General features: G+C 39.5%; 1 protein-coding gene across 1 annotated transcript in view; it reads left to right on the forward strand.

Annotated features, from left to right (window-relative positions):
• The window catches only part of LOC145346841 (vesicle-associated membrane protein-associated protein A-like), a 103149-nt gene extending 86244 nt beyond the window's left edge, over window positions 1-16905 (forward strand). The window contains exons 4-6 of the mRNA XM_080194664.1: window positions 4428-4508; window positions 7673-7852; window positions 15506-16905. Coding sequence (XP_080050790.1) covers window positions 4428-4508; window positions 7673-7852; window positions 15506-15667 — 423 coding nt within the window. The 3' untranslated portion in view covers window positions 15668-16905. The remainder of the gene's footprint in view (window positions 1-4427; window positions 4509-7672; window positions 7853-15505) is intronic.
• The last annotated feature ends 850 nt before the right edge of the window (window positions 16906-17755 follow it).

Raw genomic sequence — 17755 nt, forward strand, 5'->3', positions numbered from 1 at the left:
ATTAATTTCCCCACAAACCATTTTTCTCCTAATACTGGTTGCCTTCAGCTCCTCGCTTAAAACATTTGTTTCTCAGAACTTCTGGTACATTATTCATATCTTTCTTTGTGAAGACAAACAAAGTACGAATTTAGTTTCTCAGTCGTTTCTTTGTTCCTTGCTATTAATTCTCCCGTTTCTGACTCTAAGAGGTCTACATTTGTTTTATACCTATTGAAAGTTATATATTCAGTTTTTACCACTAGCTAGCTTTCATGCTGCATTTTCCTTATCTTAATCAGTTCCTTGGTCCGTCTTTACTGAATCTTAAACTGCTACCAATCCTCAGATTTATTGCTTTTTCTTGCCAATTTGTATGCTTCTTCCTTGAATCTAATACTGTCTCTACTTTCTCTTGTAAGCCATGGTTTGATCACAGTTCCCATTTCATTCTTGCACCAAATAGAATTAAACAACTTTTGGAGTTCATCTATTTGTCCTTTGAATGCCTGCCATTGCCAGTGCACCACCCTTCCTTTTGTAATGTTTCCCAGTACATCATAGCCAACTCATGCTTCGTACCATCATAGCTACCTAGATGGTTGCATTTGATGATGGGATTATTGATGAACATCTCTTTTGTTGGGATGGTCATTTGCTACATAGGGACAAAAAAAGCTACTTCATTATCTGAGCAGTCACAATTGGTGCTGAATATCCTGCAGTCATCAGTGAACATTCCTCCTCTGACCTAATGATGGAGGGAAGGTCATTGATGGAGCAGCTGAGGTTGATTGGGCCTAGGACACTACGCTGCGGAACTCCTGCAACAAGATTCTGAGGATGAGGTAATTGGTCTCCCAACAAAGGCAACCAACTTCTTTTATGCTTGTTGTGACTCTAACCAGTGAGGACGTTGTCCCCAGTTCACAAGTGTAAAAAGAATAGGAGTAGGAATAGATAATATGGCCTCTCACCATAGGACAACCCCATCGTCATGGGGGCCAATTATTTAGTGAAACTTTGCTGTCCCATCTCAAATTTAACTATATCTTCTTAAACATGATGCTATGACCTCAATTGGTGTTACTACTGGATGGGAAGGGCCCAGAATGGAATCCTGGCTCAAAAGACTGTATCTTTACTTTTTTTGAAAATGTGGATGAACAGAGTCACAGGACTGCCAATTAACTTAAAAACAACAAAAAAATTATTGAGCATTCAAAGTGTGATTAAAATACGATACCTTGTACCGACACCTCTGTAATGGCGGGTGCACCTGAATCATTCACTTCTATTGGTGCCACTAATTCATCTATTGCAATTGGTTTGTGCATTCAGTTTAAAAAAAAATTCTAATTTCTTTTATTTTGCTTCTGTTCCTTGCAATGACCTTAGTCGTTGGTATACAATTTTTCCTGTCCTTTCTGTCCCTTTCTGCTTATTTTTACCCACATTTTTATACTGCTCCAAAGCCTCAACCTTTTCGTTTGGATTTCTAAATCTCTGTTCATCTGAATCCTCATTCCTTACTGTTAGTTTCAGGCTCTGTCCATGGCTTTGCCTCATTCCCAATGACTTAAATTTTGCTTACAATTTTTGACACAGTCGGTCAAATGCAAACTTATGTTGACCATTTTCTCTCATCCCATCTTCCGACTACTCCCTGTAGATTAGGCTGTGGATCCCTGAGGTAAGTTACTCAGTGCCATTGCGCTCTGTCTTCTGACTGGTCCCTGCGACTAGGCCAATTAGATTTCTGGATTAGATTTATCCTTTTTTTTTGCAAACAGGGCATACCTGGATAATTTTTTGCATTTAGGTAGATGCCAGTATTGTAACTGTACTGTTGCTTGGTTACGAGCGCAGCTAGTTGTGGGCACTTTTCGTGCCCATGGCCACTTCAGAATGAGGATGGAAATCTCAACATAGGATTCTGTTGCTTTGTAGTAACTTGAGAAACTTTGGGCTGTGTAGCCAGATCTTGCACAGTTCATCCGGTGTCGCAAAAACTAGATATTACACTGAGAATATATTCAGTTAGTTTTTGATAACTTCTGTGTCAGGAAAGAGTTGCAAACAATACCAAATTGAAGTCAAATTGGCACTACAACGGGGAATATAGCCCTCTTGGGTTTAATATTCCAATTATTCTTATATAGTTGTAGTTTTCACATTCTATTACTTGGTTCATGATAAACTAAATATTTATTAAGGGTTAGAAAGAGTAAAGGAAGGGAAGGTATTTCCGATGGCTGATGACCACAGGGAACAAATTTAAGGTGAGGCAATATAAGGAAAAATCTTTTCAGTGTATTGGCTGAGATTTGTATTGCCTATCTGGGTCAAAGGCACAGATTCTTGACAAATTTAGATAAATACTTGAAGGAGAAATGATTCTAGGGCTATGGGGTAAGGGCTAGGAAATGGAACCAACTGGGTTGTTTGTTGAAAGAGCTGGCACAGACTTGCTGTGATGAATGACCTCCATTTGTGCTGTATAATTGTATGATTCGTTGAAAGGTATTCCTGCAGCCTTGAAGACTTTTTTGCAGAGTGCATGAGTGATTTAAAGAAAAAAATAACAGTGTGACCCCTTTCAAGTTTTTTGCCTCTAGTAATTTAAAAAGGCCATACACAGCCTGTGTGGACACCTTTGGATTACTGTGCAGCAAGATTGCGTGTAGCCCTTTGCCTGCATGTTGATAAATTCTACTATGGGAACATAAATAGTTGTGCAGACTCGTGACAAATTTGCAGAACACTACAGAACAAACAGGCCCTTCGGCCCACAAGTTGCACCGATCATATCCATATCCACCAGGCTTATCTATAACTCAATCCCATTAAATCCCATGTACTCATCCAGAAGCCTCTTAAAAGACCCCAGCAAGTTCGCCTCTACCACCACCGACGGCAGCCGATTCCACTCACTCAGCACCCTCTGCCTGAAAAACTTATCCCTGACATCTCCTCTGTACCTGCTCCCCAGCACCTTAAACCTGTGTCCTCTCATAGCGACCATTTCAGCCCTGGGAAATAGCCTCCGAGAATCCACCCTATCTGTACCTCTCAACATTTTATAAACCTCTCAGGTCGCTTCTCAATCTCCTTTTCTCCAGGGAGAAGAGACCTCAACCTATCTTCATAAGGCATGCCTCCCAATCTAGGCAACATCCTTGTAGATCTCCTCTGCACCCTCTCAATAGCTTCCACATCCTTCTTGTAGTGAGGCGACCAGAACTGCGCACAGTACTCCAAGTGGGGTCTGACAAGGGTCTTATAAAGTTGCAGCATTACCTCCTGACTCCTAAACTCAATCCCTCGATTAATGAAGGTTAGCACACCATACGCTGCCTTGATCACATCTTCCACCTGCGAGGCCAATTTAAGAGTCCTATGGACCCGAACCCTAAGGTCCTTCTGCTCCTCAACACTGCTAAGAGTCCTACCTTTGATATTGTACTCCTTCATCCCATTGGACCTGCCAAAATGGACCACTACACATTTATCTGTGTTGAAGTCCATCTGCCACTTCTCTGCCCAGTCTTGCATCCTATCTATGTCTCGCTGCAACTTCTGACATCCCTCCAGACTATCCACAACACCACCAACCTTCATGTTGCCATCCCTCCATTTCCTCATCCAGGTCATTTATGAAAATGACAAACAGCAAGGGTCCTAGAACAGATCCCTGGGGCACTCCACTGGTGACCGACCTCCATGCAGAAAAAGACCCATCCACAATCACTCCCTGCCTTCTGCAGGCAAGCCAGTTCTGGATCCACAAGGCAACAGCCCCTTGGATCCCATGCCCTTTCACCTTCTCAAGAAGCCTTTGTACAAAACCTGTACAATCTTTTGTACATCTTTGTATAAATCTTTGTACAAAATTTGTACAAAATCTAAAAATCTGTCATGCTGATTTGAACCCAAGGTTTTTGAGATACATTTCATATTTAACAAACTGGGCAGTACTTCTCTCTAGTGTAGTTTAACCATAATTTAACAAGAAGTCGTGAAGTTCATTTAATCTGCTTTGTAATTGTTGCATACTAAAAAGCTACTGTTTGTATTAGACAAGATCTTTCATCAGTTTCCTACATTCAGAAAGTATAGTTCTTGATTTGTAAACATAACTTTACCAAACTGCACGTCTAGAATTCCTCATTCAGTGCTGTACTTTCTGAAATGAGATTCTCCAGATATTTGGCAGATTTCCACTTTAACAATAGAGTGGCCTTTATTTTCGTTTTAATTTTAATCTAAAGCCTATGCAATGCACTGTTGAACTATTGTCATTAGTTTGCATGCCACGTGTACTTTGGGACAGGCTATTGAATCGTTGGTGTTGGTCACTGTTGGTGCTCTGGTTTCTGTTGACAAATTTTGCATAGTGCTTGCTATGTCTGAGTGGAAGTTATTTACACACTTTTTGATTTCCTCAGTGGAAAGATGCAAAGCCTGAAGATCTCATGGACTCTAAACTCAGATGTGTCTTTGAATTGCCTGTTGACAATGAGAAATCGGTAAGCAGTAAGACTGAACAATTATTTTTACTTGTTACTTTTGGCATGCATGTAGTTTTTCATCTTGCACAGATGACATTATTTGATCACAGAAATCAAGATATTGTGAATTTCTAGTTCTAATTGTTTTATTTAACACAAATATGGTTAGCCCTTAACTTCTCAAGGGTTGGACACCAAGTGCTGCCTTGCCACTAATGCCCCACAACCCATGAACGATTAAACAAAAACTTTGAATCATATTTTGCCTTTTGCTCCCTGAATACCCTTAGAAAGTTTTTGAGAAATGAATGAATTATTTAAGTTCAAATACATGGCATATTTTAAAATCAAGTTACGTTTTTCATCTATCGTATTTCCCATTTTGTATCCTTTGAAAATGTAGAAACTTTTTTAATTGAAGTAATAATGGTCCCAAAACAAGCTGTTTGGCAATTCTGTCAGATTATCTCCACCCAGTTTTAAATCAAATGTCTGTGCAGTATTAAGGTTTCTAATCCTTTTATTCTTCCTCCTAGACATTATATGTGAATGTGGAATGAAATTTTCCTTGAGTTTCTATTGTTCTACCAATTGTTATTATGTCCGACCAACTTTTCCTAGAGAAACATTCATTTCCTCAAAGTATTTCTTTTTAAAATATACTTTCGAATGGCTTGTTTTTGGATATATTTATAAAAATATATGATTTGAAAATGGTTATTGTGATATAAATTTTTGCAACATTTTTTCTAACAGACTTGGGTCATTGGTAAAGATTAAAGCAGGAATAGCCAAAGACCACGTTTTCCCTTCAAGAAAATGAATAAGAAAGCAAACATGCATCGTCTACTAAAACATTCACTTGACTTATCAGTCTGAGAGGATGAAATCCTATATGATTAACATTCTGGCCTTCTCGCAGGCCGTAATTTGTGGGGAGCTTTCCCTGTCTTATCTGGGTGGCCTGTAACAACAATTAGTAATTCCCTTAATTTTTTTTGCTAATTCCCATTCTTACTGTCCTAAATTAGTTAAGGGCTTGTTTTTTTTATTAAGTTGGTTGTTCATGTAGTTTTTCAGATTTGTTTCACATGAGGCTAAGTGCTTGCTATGAACTATTCAACAGAATTGATGTGGAACATATAAATATACGCAATTGAAGATTATGGGGTTAACCCGTATTTAGTGGATAACTAAATCAGCATGGTTTCGTGATATATTTAATAACTGTGCAAATATGATACGGGGAAAGTCTGAGGAAGTGACCTTAAAATGCTCCCACTGGGGTCTTTGGAGGTCTTGGCGCTTCCCAGGTCTGGAAGGACAAAATCCTAATTGTGGTGCTTGGTAGATTTTGTTTTTATAATTGTTCGAATGGACACGGTGGAAAACTTTCATATGCCCAGCATTGTGCTTAGTTGCAAGCCTGTTGATATCATTGAAAAGTAATTTTCTATGATTGACACAATAAATGCAGTAATGAATGCTTTCGAAGTTAACAAACGACTTGGCTTATAAGAAGGGCATGCATTTTTGTCATGAGCCATTGGGCATATGTCTGTATATATTTTTCAAAAAAAAACTTGCCCCCTTCTGTAAATATGCCATTGGTAACAGTGGACAAAACTTATGTCAACTTGTTGGAATATTTGGATCAAAACCAGCAGAGGAGTGTGGCATTTAACTGATAACTGTATTCTCTCAAATAATGTGTTCTTTTCTTATAGGACAAAAAATACTAAAAGGCCTCTCAAAGAAAGAAATGCAAGCTCTGCTTATAAGAGTCATAAGAGAAGCCAGTTATTATTGCATGTATCTACCTGAAATTTTTTTTTCTATATAGCAGAACGAGATTGTAGAGTGCGACCCATTAGACAGTGGTTTAGACACCCCGTTAGATACAGCAAAGATGGATCTGCATAGCTTTGTGCACCATTATGACAGTGCCCGACCACCTCCACGTGCTGTACACACACCAGGAAATGGTCTCAGGTTTCACACTCCAATCTGTGGTGGCATCCGTCAGACTCCAATCAGTGGTAGCCATAGAAGTGACCTGCAGGGATTTGTATCTGCCCCAGCCAGTGACACCAAAGTGCAAAAGGTCCAGGTCTGTTCCAGTTAGCAAGTAGTTCAGTTTAGGATTAATACAAGTTTTGCAGCAAGAATCGTACAGTGGATTCCTGTTGTCATGTTTGCGGCTAATGATGGGGAGAGGGGGCAGAGAAAAATGACTTTCATTCTGTATGTAGTTCCTCTGGCCGAAAAGTATTTGAGCTTTAATCATTATGCAATGAAAATGCAGCAGCCTTTTTTCAGATGACTGCCGCTGCAGTACAATGGGAATTTAATTTTCTTCTCCCATTTTGAGGGAGCTGTGAGCACTCATCTGACTGGTTGACAAAAATAATGTGAAAACAAAAGGTGAAGAATTGACAGTTCAAAAAATTGGCAAAGACAATAAGAGGAGTCCACTGTTCTTCTGGTTGCAGATATATTTGACATTTTTGCAGAAGGCGGATAGGGTTTTCTAGATTCTGAATCATAAGCAGGCCTTTCGATATGCATAAATAATGGAATGTATACTTCCTTTTACTGTGAAAGTGCTGTTATCCTTTAAACCTGTACATATACAGTTGTACAAAGTCAGGTGGATGTATTCAGCAGAAAAAGTGTCAAAAACGCTGTTTATAAAAGATATTGTGGTAGGTTGTCTTGATTGCTAAAAGGTAATCTAAATTTTTAAGTTATAGCAAGGGAACTTTTATAATGCAAATACTTAAACTAGTATTTTCAACTGCAACTACATTTTCCCCACTGAGTTAGAAGAAAATGATTCACAATATGAAGGTGAAGAATGAAGTAACAGTTCTGCATATTTTAATGCACCATTTAAATGTTAGTGAGATATTCCCAATTAATATTGAGGTGAGCGCGTGTGAAGTAGGAATACAATAACTTTATCTGTGGGAGATTCTTCCTTCTAAGTAGTGTTAAAGTAATCAGTATTTAAAGTAAGCCTATCCTAAATGCTAGGAGTCTTTTAAAATTACTTGCGTATGAGTTCTTGCAGATGACATTGGGAATAGCATGTTTCACGCTTCTATACTACATTTGTATATAAATAATTTTTCTTAATTACATTAAGTATAATTAATGCCCCCTTTTGAAAATGGTTGCAGAATGATCTTGAAGTGAACAAATCTGCTGCGATAACGAATGCACCTAAATCAGATGGACCGGCAATACCAAAATCTGCCAGTGTTTCACTGGATGACACTGAAGTGCGGAAACTAATGGAAGAGTGCAAGAGGCTTCAAGTTGAGTTGGTGAAAATGACAGAAGAGAATCGACAGCTGAAAGTAAGCTTTAAAAACCAGTACAAAAAGCTTTGCACAATATAACACATTCATTCCAGGAGATATGTCAAGTTATTTTGGCAGAAGAATGTGACTCTTAATCTGAGATATTAACACCAAATACTGGAACCATTCAAGCAGCTGGTACAATCAGTGAGGTGATCGGAAGTTGAATCTCCACCTGACTCTGGCATGGGGAGGGAATGAATGGAGAAGAGGAAAGGGTTCCTTTTGTGTCATACTAATGCACCTCATTTCGACTGTATGTACCAAAAGGTCTGACATGATCAAGCATATTGTGGTGTAATATTCCTTTTAAGAATTCAGGCTCTTCACTTGTCATCCTCTTTTTCCCTGTTATATTTTAACTTTCCTTCCTACATTGAGTAGAAGAATTGCTTCCAGGCCCCCAGTGCTGTACTAGAGGGTACATAATTGGGTGGAGAAGTGGCAGATGGACTTCAACGTGGATAAATATGTAGTGGTCCGTTTTGGTAGGTCCAATGGGATGAAGGTGTACAATATCAAAGGTAGGACTCTTAGTAGTGTTGAGGAGCAGAAGGACCTTGGGGTCTGGGTCCATAGGACTCTTAAATCAGCCTCGCAGGTGGAGGATGTGGTCAGGAAGGCGTATGGTGTGCTAGCCTTCATTAATTGAGCGATTGAGTTTAGGAGTCGGGAGGTAATGCTGCAACTTTATAAGACCCTTGTCAGACCCCACTTGGAGTACTGTGCGCAGTTCTGGTCGCCTCACTACAAGAAGGATGTGGAAGCTGTTGAGAGGGTGCAGAGGAGATTTACAAGGATGTTGCCTAGATTGGGAGGCATGCCTTATGAAGATAGGTTGAGGGAGCTAGGTCTCTCCTCGCCGGAGAGACGAAGATTGAGAGGCGACCTGATGGAGGTTTATAAAATGGTGAGAGGAATAGATAGGGTGGATTCTCGGAGGCTATTTCCCAGGGCTGAAATGGTCGCTATGAGAGGACACAGGTTTAAGGTGCTAGGGAGCAGGTAGAGAGTAGATGTCAGGGGTAAGTTTTTCAGTCAGAGGGTGGTGAGTGGAATCGGCTGCCGTCGGTGGTGGTAGAGGCGAACTTGCTGGGGTCTTTTAAGAGGCTTCTGGATGAGTACATGGGATTTAATGGGATTGAGTTATAGATAGGCCTGGTAGGTATGGATACCGGCATACCCGCATCAGGTATGGATATGATCAGTGCAACTTGTGGGCTGAAGGGCCTGTTTGTGCTGTAATGTTCTATAATTCTAATGCATGCATTTTCATTTCCTACACGATGAATTTGTGTGATCAGTTGGTTTGGCTGGGCTATGGAAGTGCTTGGATGTTATTAGAATATACATACAAAAACAGTTGAGTAACTTGATGTACCAGAGTCGTGTGCTACAGAATTGTAGATGCAGGCTTAGAACCTACTGTTACAATGCACAAGTACACTGGTTTCATGAATGACTTTGAATGCGTCCTCCACTAAAAATACAGAAACATTACTTCCTGAAGATTATGCACAGACTGGTATTATAGTACAGATTAGTGTTTAGTTTAGAGGGTTGAACTAGTTCTCCTTAATAATGAGCTTTTCTTGTTTCTAAAACTGCTGTGTTTTTGCTTACCATGGCTTGACTTAATAGTCACCCTTCAGTACTTCAACTAAGTGGACATTATTCAAATGAGGCTTGATTGTGTGCTTGTAGGTTTATTAGAATGGGGCGCACCAGGAGTTGAGCCTGATGTTTTCACGAGCCCAGGTTAACGTATGCATTTTTGGCAGTTATTGGATAATGACAAGGAACAAGAACTCTCACTATTCATCCTGCCATCCCCACTCTATGCTATTCCTATAATCTCCAGTAATTGAGGGCAATGGTGACATTCCTGTTGCTGTCTAATGGATGTCAATGTACTCAGCTGCTATAATTTAACATTCTATAGAGCAATTTATCTTCAGTGGTTTAACAGAAGAACAGATCTAACTGTAATTATTTTGATGGCATTTAAAAAAAAAACCTGTTACTTGCTGTAATCTGTTAACTTGATTGGGTTTAGAGTAACATTACCCACACCTCATAAGCATTTGGTAGTGTTTTGCTATAGGGTCAGAGGCAATAAATTACAGCAGCTAACATTCATCTGCAATTAACTAGTGTTGTGAAGCATCACGATAGTCTAATGAGAAAAGCATATACATCAATCCAATATTCATTGGTTATTATTGGTTGGTTATCTTTCATTGCGATGTCTGTTAATCAGATCTCTTTAGATTTGCACATTGAATTCACTTGCTTGTGCCTTGCAAAACCTATTGTGTCTGTACATCACAAAATACTTCTGCTCTCGAAGATGAGAAAACCAGATTTTTGTTGAATCAGGCACTGTGATGTGAAAACATTTGAGCTGTTAATCCACTTGGAATGAAACCCAGCATCTTGATTAAGATCCTCTGCAAGTTATGTTTTTATCCATACTCTGCCATGTTTCATTCACACATTGTAGAATTGACCATGGAAAAGTCAGGATGCATAAATTGTCAATATGAGCACTTTTGCGAGTGTGCAAACCTAGTAAATGAAATAAAATTGTGTTCAAATCATAAGAATACAATGCTATCAATCAGTCGAGGAGCAAATAATTTGATCACAAAATGTGGTTATTCAAATGAAAAAAGTAACTCATTACAGTAGAGATTGGGCATTGTACCTCAGACCAGGAAAAAGCTGCCAAGCACTGCTGTGAGATCCTGTCTATTTTTAAAACAAGGCAGAGCTAAAAATCAGATTTGGCCACCTCTGATTTTATAGACTTGAAGGCACAGTTTGATTGCTTTCAGGGTGAAAATGTTGTAGCAGATGTAACTTATCCAGATTTTCAAAAGGCCTTCAATATGGCTAGATAATGTGGAGCAGGGACAGGTTGTAGAATACATTGCTGGATGACAGAAAATGAGTAGCTATTTGGGGTGGTAGAAGGTGGGAACTGCTGTTTCTCAAGGATCAGTGCTGGGACCACTACTTTTCACAATTTACCTTCACAATTTGTAATAAAAAAACACAACTTCTAAAATTGCAGGTGACAGCTATTTGGGAGGAGGAGATGTGTATGTAGTCATTATTGAGGATGATGGCAGCAAATTTCAGGATATGCATCAGCTTGCAAGAGGAACAAATCATAAATGCAAAGGAATCTCTTAATATAATTGTTCAATCACTAAATGTTGTGTCACAGGTTACCAAAACCAATCACTAGGCTTTATTCCCAAAGGGGCAGAGTTGAAAAGTAAGCACGTTAGGCCAAGTCTGTATCAAACCTTGGTGAGACTGCAATTGGAGTATTGCACCATATTATAAAAAGGATATAGTGGCACTGGAGAAGATGCAGGGCAGATTTACAAGAATGATATCAGAAATGTGTAAATATACATATCTGAAAAGGATTAACAAGGTCTATTTCTTGGGGAATAAAAAGCTGAGGTAACCAAATTAAGGTCTTTAAAATAATGAAAGGTTTTGAAGAGTAGACTGAGGGAATGTTTCCTCTTGTAGGGAAGAACAAAACTAGATGTGATCAGGATAAGATATTTGTTAAGGAATGGTGTAGGGAATTCGGAAGTAACTTCTTTGGTCAATGCATGGTGAGAATGTGTAATGTGCTACCAAAGGAAGTAATCAGAGCAAATGGTATGAATTCACTTACGGAGAAACTGGATAATCATATGAAGGAGAAGGGAAAAGATGGTTACAATGGTAGATTTAAATGAGGAAAGATGGGAATCAAGTGAAACATAAACACTGGCATGGATGGTTGGACTGAATGGCTTGTTGTTTTGTATATCCTTGGTAAATAGTCATATACCAATGTTGGATAATTTAAATTTTCTATGTGCTTGGAATTTCAACTCATGACAAAAAGCTGTCTTGCAGCTCATGATGTGGCAATTAAATGCCTGGGACTCAGTGTTTGGACTGTGGTGTCTGTTCAGAAGATTGAAACTTCAAACCCCACTCCAGAAACTTGAACATATAATCATCAGTGAATAGTGAACTGTTTGAGGTCTTATCTTTTGGCTAAGATATTAAACTGAGGTTCTGCCTGGCCCCCTCAGGTGGACACAAGAGCTTCCATGTTCGAAGAAATGGGACTTCGGCCTGTGTCTGGATCAACAATTATCTCTCAATTAACATTATAAACAGATGATTTGTTCACTTATTTTCTTTTAGTTTGTGGGAGCTTGCTGTGTTCAAATTGGCTACCACATTTCCTATGTTACAACAATGACTACACTTGGTGTTTAATTTGTTGCAAAACATTTTGGCACCTCCAGGGATTATGAAAGTTGCTATTACATGTGTGTGTCTTCCTTCCAGTAGATCAATTTCATTTCTTCCATGTCCATTCAGATTCTTGAATGCATCATCACTTCCCTGGACTCAGTCCAAACTGTAAAATTTGTGATCTAGTTTCTATCCTGCTCACTGTGCCAAGTTAGCTGTGATCATTATGAGAAAATAATATTCTCTCTGTGGCCTGACTGCACTCAGTAATTTCCTGTTATTGCATTCCTCTGTTCCTGGTCATCTTGGCATCTCACTTCTGTCTTAACTGTTGAGAAGGAGAAGTTTTCAGGCATCTAGATTCTTGAGACTCCTTTGTTGCTCTATCCCTTTTAAGAACCACCTCAAATCCTATTTTTCAATCACACTGTTAAATTTTGGCCCCTCCCTTGTAGTTGATGTTTTCATTCTTACTAACCTGTAAAGTGTGGCAAAAGCACAGTATAATTGTAAAATCTTTGCTTAAATCTAGGTTCAAAAATATTTGTTGAAATTAATGCCCAAAGAAAAATAAGTATGAAGGACTCTTTCCTTCAAGCTGCTAGCTCTTAGTTTTGATTTTCTTTTGGAGGTTCATATTTCGATCAAATCCAAAATCAACATAAGAAATAGGAGCAGGAGTAGGCCATCTAGCCCTTCACGCCTACCCCGCCATTCAATAAGATCATGGCTGATCTGAAGTGGATCAGTTTCACTTTCCCGCTTTCTTCCCATAAACCTTAATTCCCTTGTCTGTCAAAAACCTATCTACCCATGATTTAAATATATTTAGCGAGGTAGTCTCCACCACTTCAACAGGCAGAGAATTCCAGAGATTCACCACCCTTTGAGTGAAGAAGTTCCTCCTCAACTCTGATCTAAACTGCCCTCCCCCTTATCTTGAGGCTGTGCCCTCTAGTCCTGCTATCCTTTCTAAGCGGGAAGAATCTCTCTACCTCTACCCTATCCATCCCTTTCATTATCTTATACGTCTCTATAAGATCCCCCCTCATCTTGCTAAACTCCAACAAATCAAACTAAACTGTCATTGATTTCCAACCAGCTTTACTAAACCAACAAAAATTAACAGGTTATTAACTTGAATTTAGGGTTATCCCTGCTGTTTGCGATAAGATTTTGAAAGCCTTGCAACTCTCGTGTCTCATTGGTTATTTGGATTTCTCAAGTTGAGTTTAGTTGACAGGAGGTTTTTTTTTGTTCATTCGTCACTGGCTGGCCAGCATTTATTGCCCATCCCTAGTTGCTTGAGGGCAGTTGAGTCAACCGCATTGCTGTGACTCCGGCATCACATGTAGGCCAAACCAGGTAAGGACAGCAGATTTCCTTCCCTGAAGGATATTCATGAAACATGTGGGTTTTTCTGACAATAGACAATGGTCATCTTAATTCCAGATTTTTTTGGTATTGAATTCAAATTCTACCATCTGCCCTGGCAGGATTCAAACTCAGATTCTCAGAATATTACCTGAGTTTCTGGATTAATAGTTCTGAATTAATATCTAGTGACAATACCACTACATCATCGCCCCTAATGGAACATTTCAATTTAAATATGGTTGCTAAGTGTACAAAATGTTTCTCTAACTAATTACAACTAACTAATTACAGAAGGATCTAGATAGGCTGGGCGAATGGGCCAGGAAATGGCAAATGGAATTTAATGTTGGCAAGTGCGAGGTGGTCCACTTTGGTAGGAATAATGGTAGGAAGGATTATCACTTATGTGGCGAAAACTGCAGCAGGCGACGGTGCAGAGGGACCTTGGGGTCCTTGTGCATGAGTCGCAAAAACCCAGCTTGCAGGTGCAGCAGGTGGTCAGGAAGGCAAATGGGATGCTGGCCTTCAAGGCAAGGGGGATTGAGTATAAAAGTAGGGAGGTCTTGCTGCGGCTGTATAGGGCATTGGTGAGGCCGCAGCTGGAGTACTGTGTGCAGTTTTGGGCGCCGTACTTGCGCAAGGATATTTTGGCCTTGGAGGGAGTGCAGAGGAGGTTTACTAGGCTGATACCGGAGTTGAGGGGGTTGAGCTATGAGGAGAGGCGGAATAAACTAGGCTTGTACTCGTTAGAGTTTAGAAGAATGAGGGGAGATCTCATTGAGACGTATAAGATGATGAATGGGATGGATAGGATAGAGGTGGAGAGACTCTTCCCGCTCAGAAAGGATAATAGGACTAGGGGGCACAGCCTCAAGATAAAGGGGAGGCGGTTTAGAACGGAGTTGAGGAGGAACTTCTTCACTCAAAGGGTGGTGAATCTCTGGAATTCTCTGCCCGTTGAAGTGGTGGAGGCTGCCTCGCTAAATATTTTTAAGACGCGGGTTGATGGGTTTTTGATAAGAGAGGGGATTAAGGGTTATGGGGAGAGGGCGGGAATGTGGAACTGAGCCATGACAGATCAGCCATGATCTTATTGAATGGCGGGGCAGGCTCGAAGGGCTAGATGGCCTACTCCTGTTCCTATTTCTTATATTCTTATGTTCTTACAAACCAATTACAAAGGGCCGGAAGAGTAATGATGCAGATCCAGTCTTTATTAAGTTCAGAAATGGGATGCTGAAAATTATAAGCATTGTTTAAAACTCTGCGCAGTAGAAAAATATACTTGACTGAAGCAGTTGACTAACATCAAGGCAACGAGGTGTTGTATCAATTTTATTTTACTGTTGGATGCATTCAATAAGGTTTATTAATGTCTTGTGACATAAATGTATGAGAGCACTATAAACACTAAGTTTGGTTGGCAGGAGAACTCTATTGCTGTCAATGGTATTGATTTAAACAATTACATACAATAACCTACCAATGAATGATTTGCAATCTGACTTGGTGCTAAATTGGGAATATGTTCTTTTATAAGGACTTGAAGAGACTTCTGTTTTCTAAATGGGCTCAAAATGTGAAATATCTGGTGTTGAGACCTACGGTATTGTTATGCATATGCTGACAAGCTGTTCTCATTTTATGATATCGCTTTTCCATCTACTATTTTATTTTTTAAGAAGTTATCTTTTACCTTTCTAATGTAATTTTTAATCACTTGTAAGCAAAGCAGTTTGTCTCCAATTGATGGTTGAAATTGACCTGTTTTGAGATGGCTTTGTATGAAATGCGGGATTTTATTTTTTATAATGAAAATACAGTTCACGGTGCTGTTTCAGGTATTTGTAATTTTGTGAGCTGCAAACACATTAGTGGTAAGAGCCTAAATGACTGTTGATGCAAAACTAAATTCTTTGTGGAATAATTAAGAATTTGAGATGCTGCTTGATGCAGTTGAATTCCATTGTAACTCTCCTGTTTTGATCTCTTTAGGATGATGGACTGAGGCTGAGGAAGGCAGCTCAGTCAGGCAACCCAGTGTCTTCCACGTCTAGTGTTACACTCAGAGACAACGGTTCCACTGCTCTTCCCTCCCTCCTTGTTGTAATTGCAGCCATTTTCATTGGATTCTTTCTAGGGAAATTCATCTTGTAGAGGAAGCATGCAAGTTATTGAGGCCTGAAATGTTCTGTTGATCTGCCATATCATTGGTAGTATGGCTCACAGTGACCATGTTTGTGTACAGCATCTTACAGGCCTTGCCTTTAATGATCTCACGGTTAGAACACACAAATTACTTTCAGTTCTTGGATAATTGGAGTTGTACATTGTCAAAACATCAATAGCAGGTGTCTCAAGGTTTTGCATAAAGGTCCTTGGAAATAATGAGTTGTTCTCTCTGTGGTTTAATAAGAGTTGAATGAAATGTTAAGTGTCTTGTAAATGTTATTTTAATCCTTTTAAATTTTGTTACCTGTTGCTGGATTACCTCTTGAAATTCTTCATTTTATAGTCAGGTTGCTCATGCCACTTGTTTACCAGTGATGAGAGATGTACTGAAGAAAAGGTGCCTCCTTGTAAATTACACCCACTGCCCCCCCAATCCCCCCATTTCTTGCTGCTGAAGGCTGACAAGTTTATCAATGCAGAGTTCCTCCCTAGCTACAGAAACATCCCCTGACCCCTGTGAGGCAAATGTTGATTGAAAGCTCTCCATTCTTACCAATCCTGTCCCATGGTATTTAACGAAAATAAAATCTTTAACACGTTAAACTACTGTGTATTTTTTCTGTCTCACTTATTTTGGCAAGCATACCTCGGTTTCTTGTCATTGAGCATGTGGAATTAATGGATTTGAATGCCTTTGCTAAAATGTTACTGTTACCGCTCCCTCCTTTCTTTCCACCCTGGCAAGTCTTCACTCCATGCACTCTTCCTCAAGAAAGGTGACCTGCTGGTGCTGCTGTATAATCAGTGGTGCAAGGTATACAGTTGTGGCATGAGTTGACTTGCCCTTCAGTTTTCTTCTTCACCTTCCCCAGATAAATTATGTCTCATTGTATTGGGTGACTTGGGAAGAACCTGTCTTGTACCACATGGAATAATCCAAATTGAGGCCATCACCATCTTTTCAAACACTTGTGTTTATAAAGTCTGGTACTGACTTATAATGTATATGTTAATGGTTTTTTTGAAAGAATTATGTCCTTTTGTTGTTGTAGTTAGTAGAATTATTAATAATTCTACAATCTGTAAAGAAAGAAATTTTATATTTTCATCTTCATCTGTCATGTTGAATTTGGATAATCTATTGTGGTACAGCTCCTGTTCATGTATAGTTAGTATATAACAAACAAAATGCACTCAATAAAGTGCCTATTGCCCTGGAACAAGCAAGAGTTGTGGTACAGTATTTGAATAGTATATAGGAAGGACATCTAAGGTCTCGCGTGCTGAATTGTGAAGGGACATTGGTGGGATATGTGTCTGACAGTGAGAAGAATTGTGGTCCTCTGCTTGACATCCAATTGCTCAACTCCATCCCATTAATCTGGGAGCCTCCCCCCGACTCTAACAGACCATGATCACCTTTGTTCAAACTTCCCCCTTTCACGACCCATATGTTCTGGAGCCTACCACTTCATTCCTGCCAAACCCTGGTATTTACCTCATTACTACAGCTGGGGGTCCCTCTTTTCCAACACTACTTAGGCTAGGCATGCATCCCTACTGATAATGGACCATAATGCTGGTTCAGGACTGAGATACTAGTGATTTCCCCTATCTCCTACACCTCTCTGTCACTCTTTGAGCCAGTTCTTCTGAAAGTTCGATACTTATTCTGCTGTCCTACTAAACACAAAACCATTCAGTCGATTCTGCTAGACATAACAAACCTTCCAGTAAGACCCTTTCCATGCATCAAAATGCCAGGCATCTTCCTCAAGTCTGGCTCTCACCTACGACATTGTTCTCTATCCTGTACTTTCATTTACTCAGTGTTTATCTTTAAAGAAACTCTTGCGTTCTTATACACACAGTGCCATACCAAGAGAAATCAGCTGATAAATAAATATGGTCATTGAGAAGAAGGTTGTAAACTTAGCAGTTTCTGGTGACTTCTGCAAAAAGCTTTTACCTTTTGTTCTGCAGCTTGAAGTCTTTTAATGCCAAAACTGCTCTGCACTTTTGTCCTGCTATTCCAGCTTCCTTATCCTGGCTGTCTGACTTGATGATTGCTGC

This window comes from Carcharhinus amblyrhynchos, chromosome 8 (genome assembly GCF_965287045.1).
Source record: "Carcharhinus amblyrhynchos chromosome 8, sCarAmb.v2.hapA, whole genome shotgun sequence".
Lineage (NCBI taxonomy): Eukaryota > Metazoa > Chordata > Chondrichthyes > Carcharhiniformes > Carcharhinidae > Carcharhinus > Carcharhinus amblyrhynchos.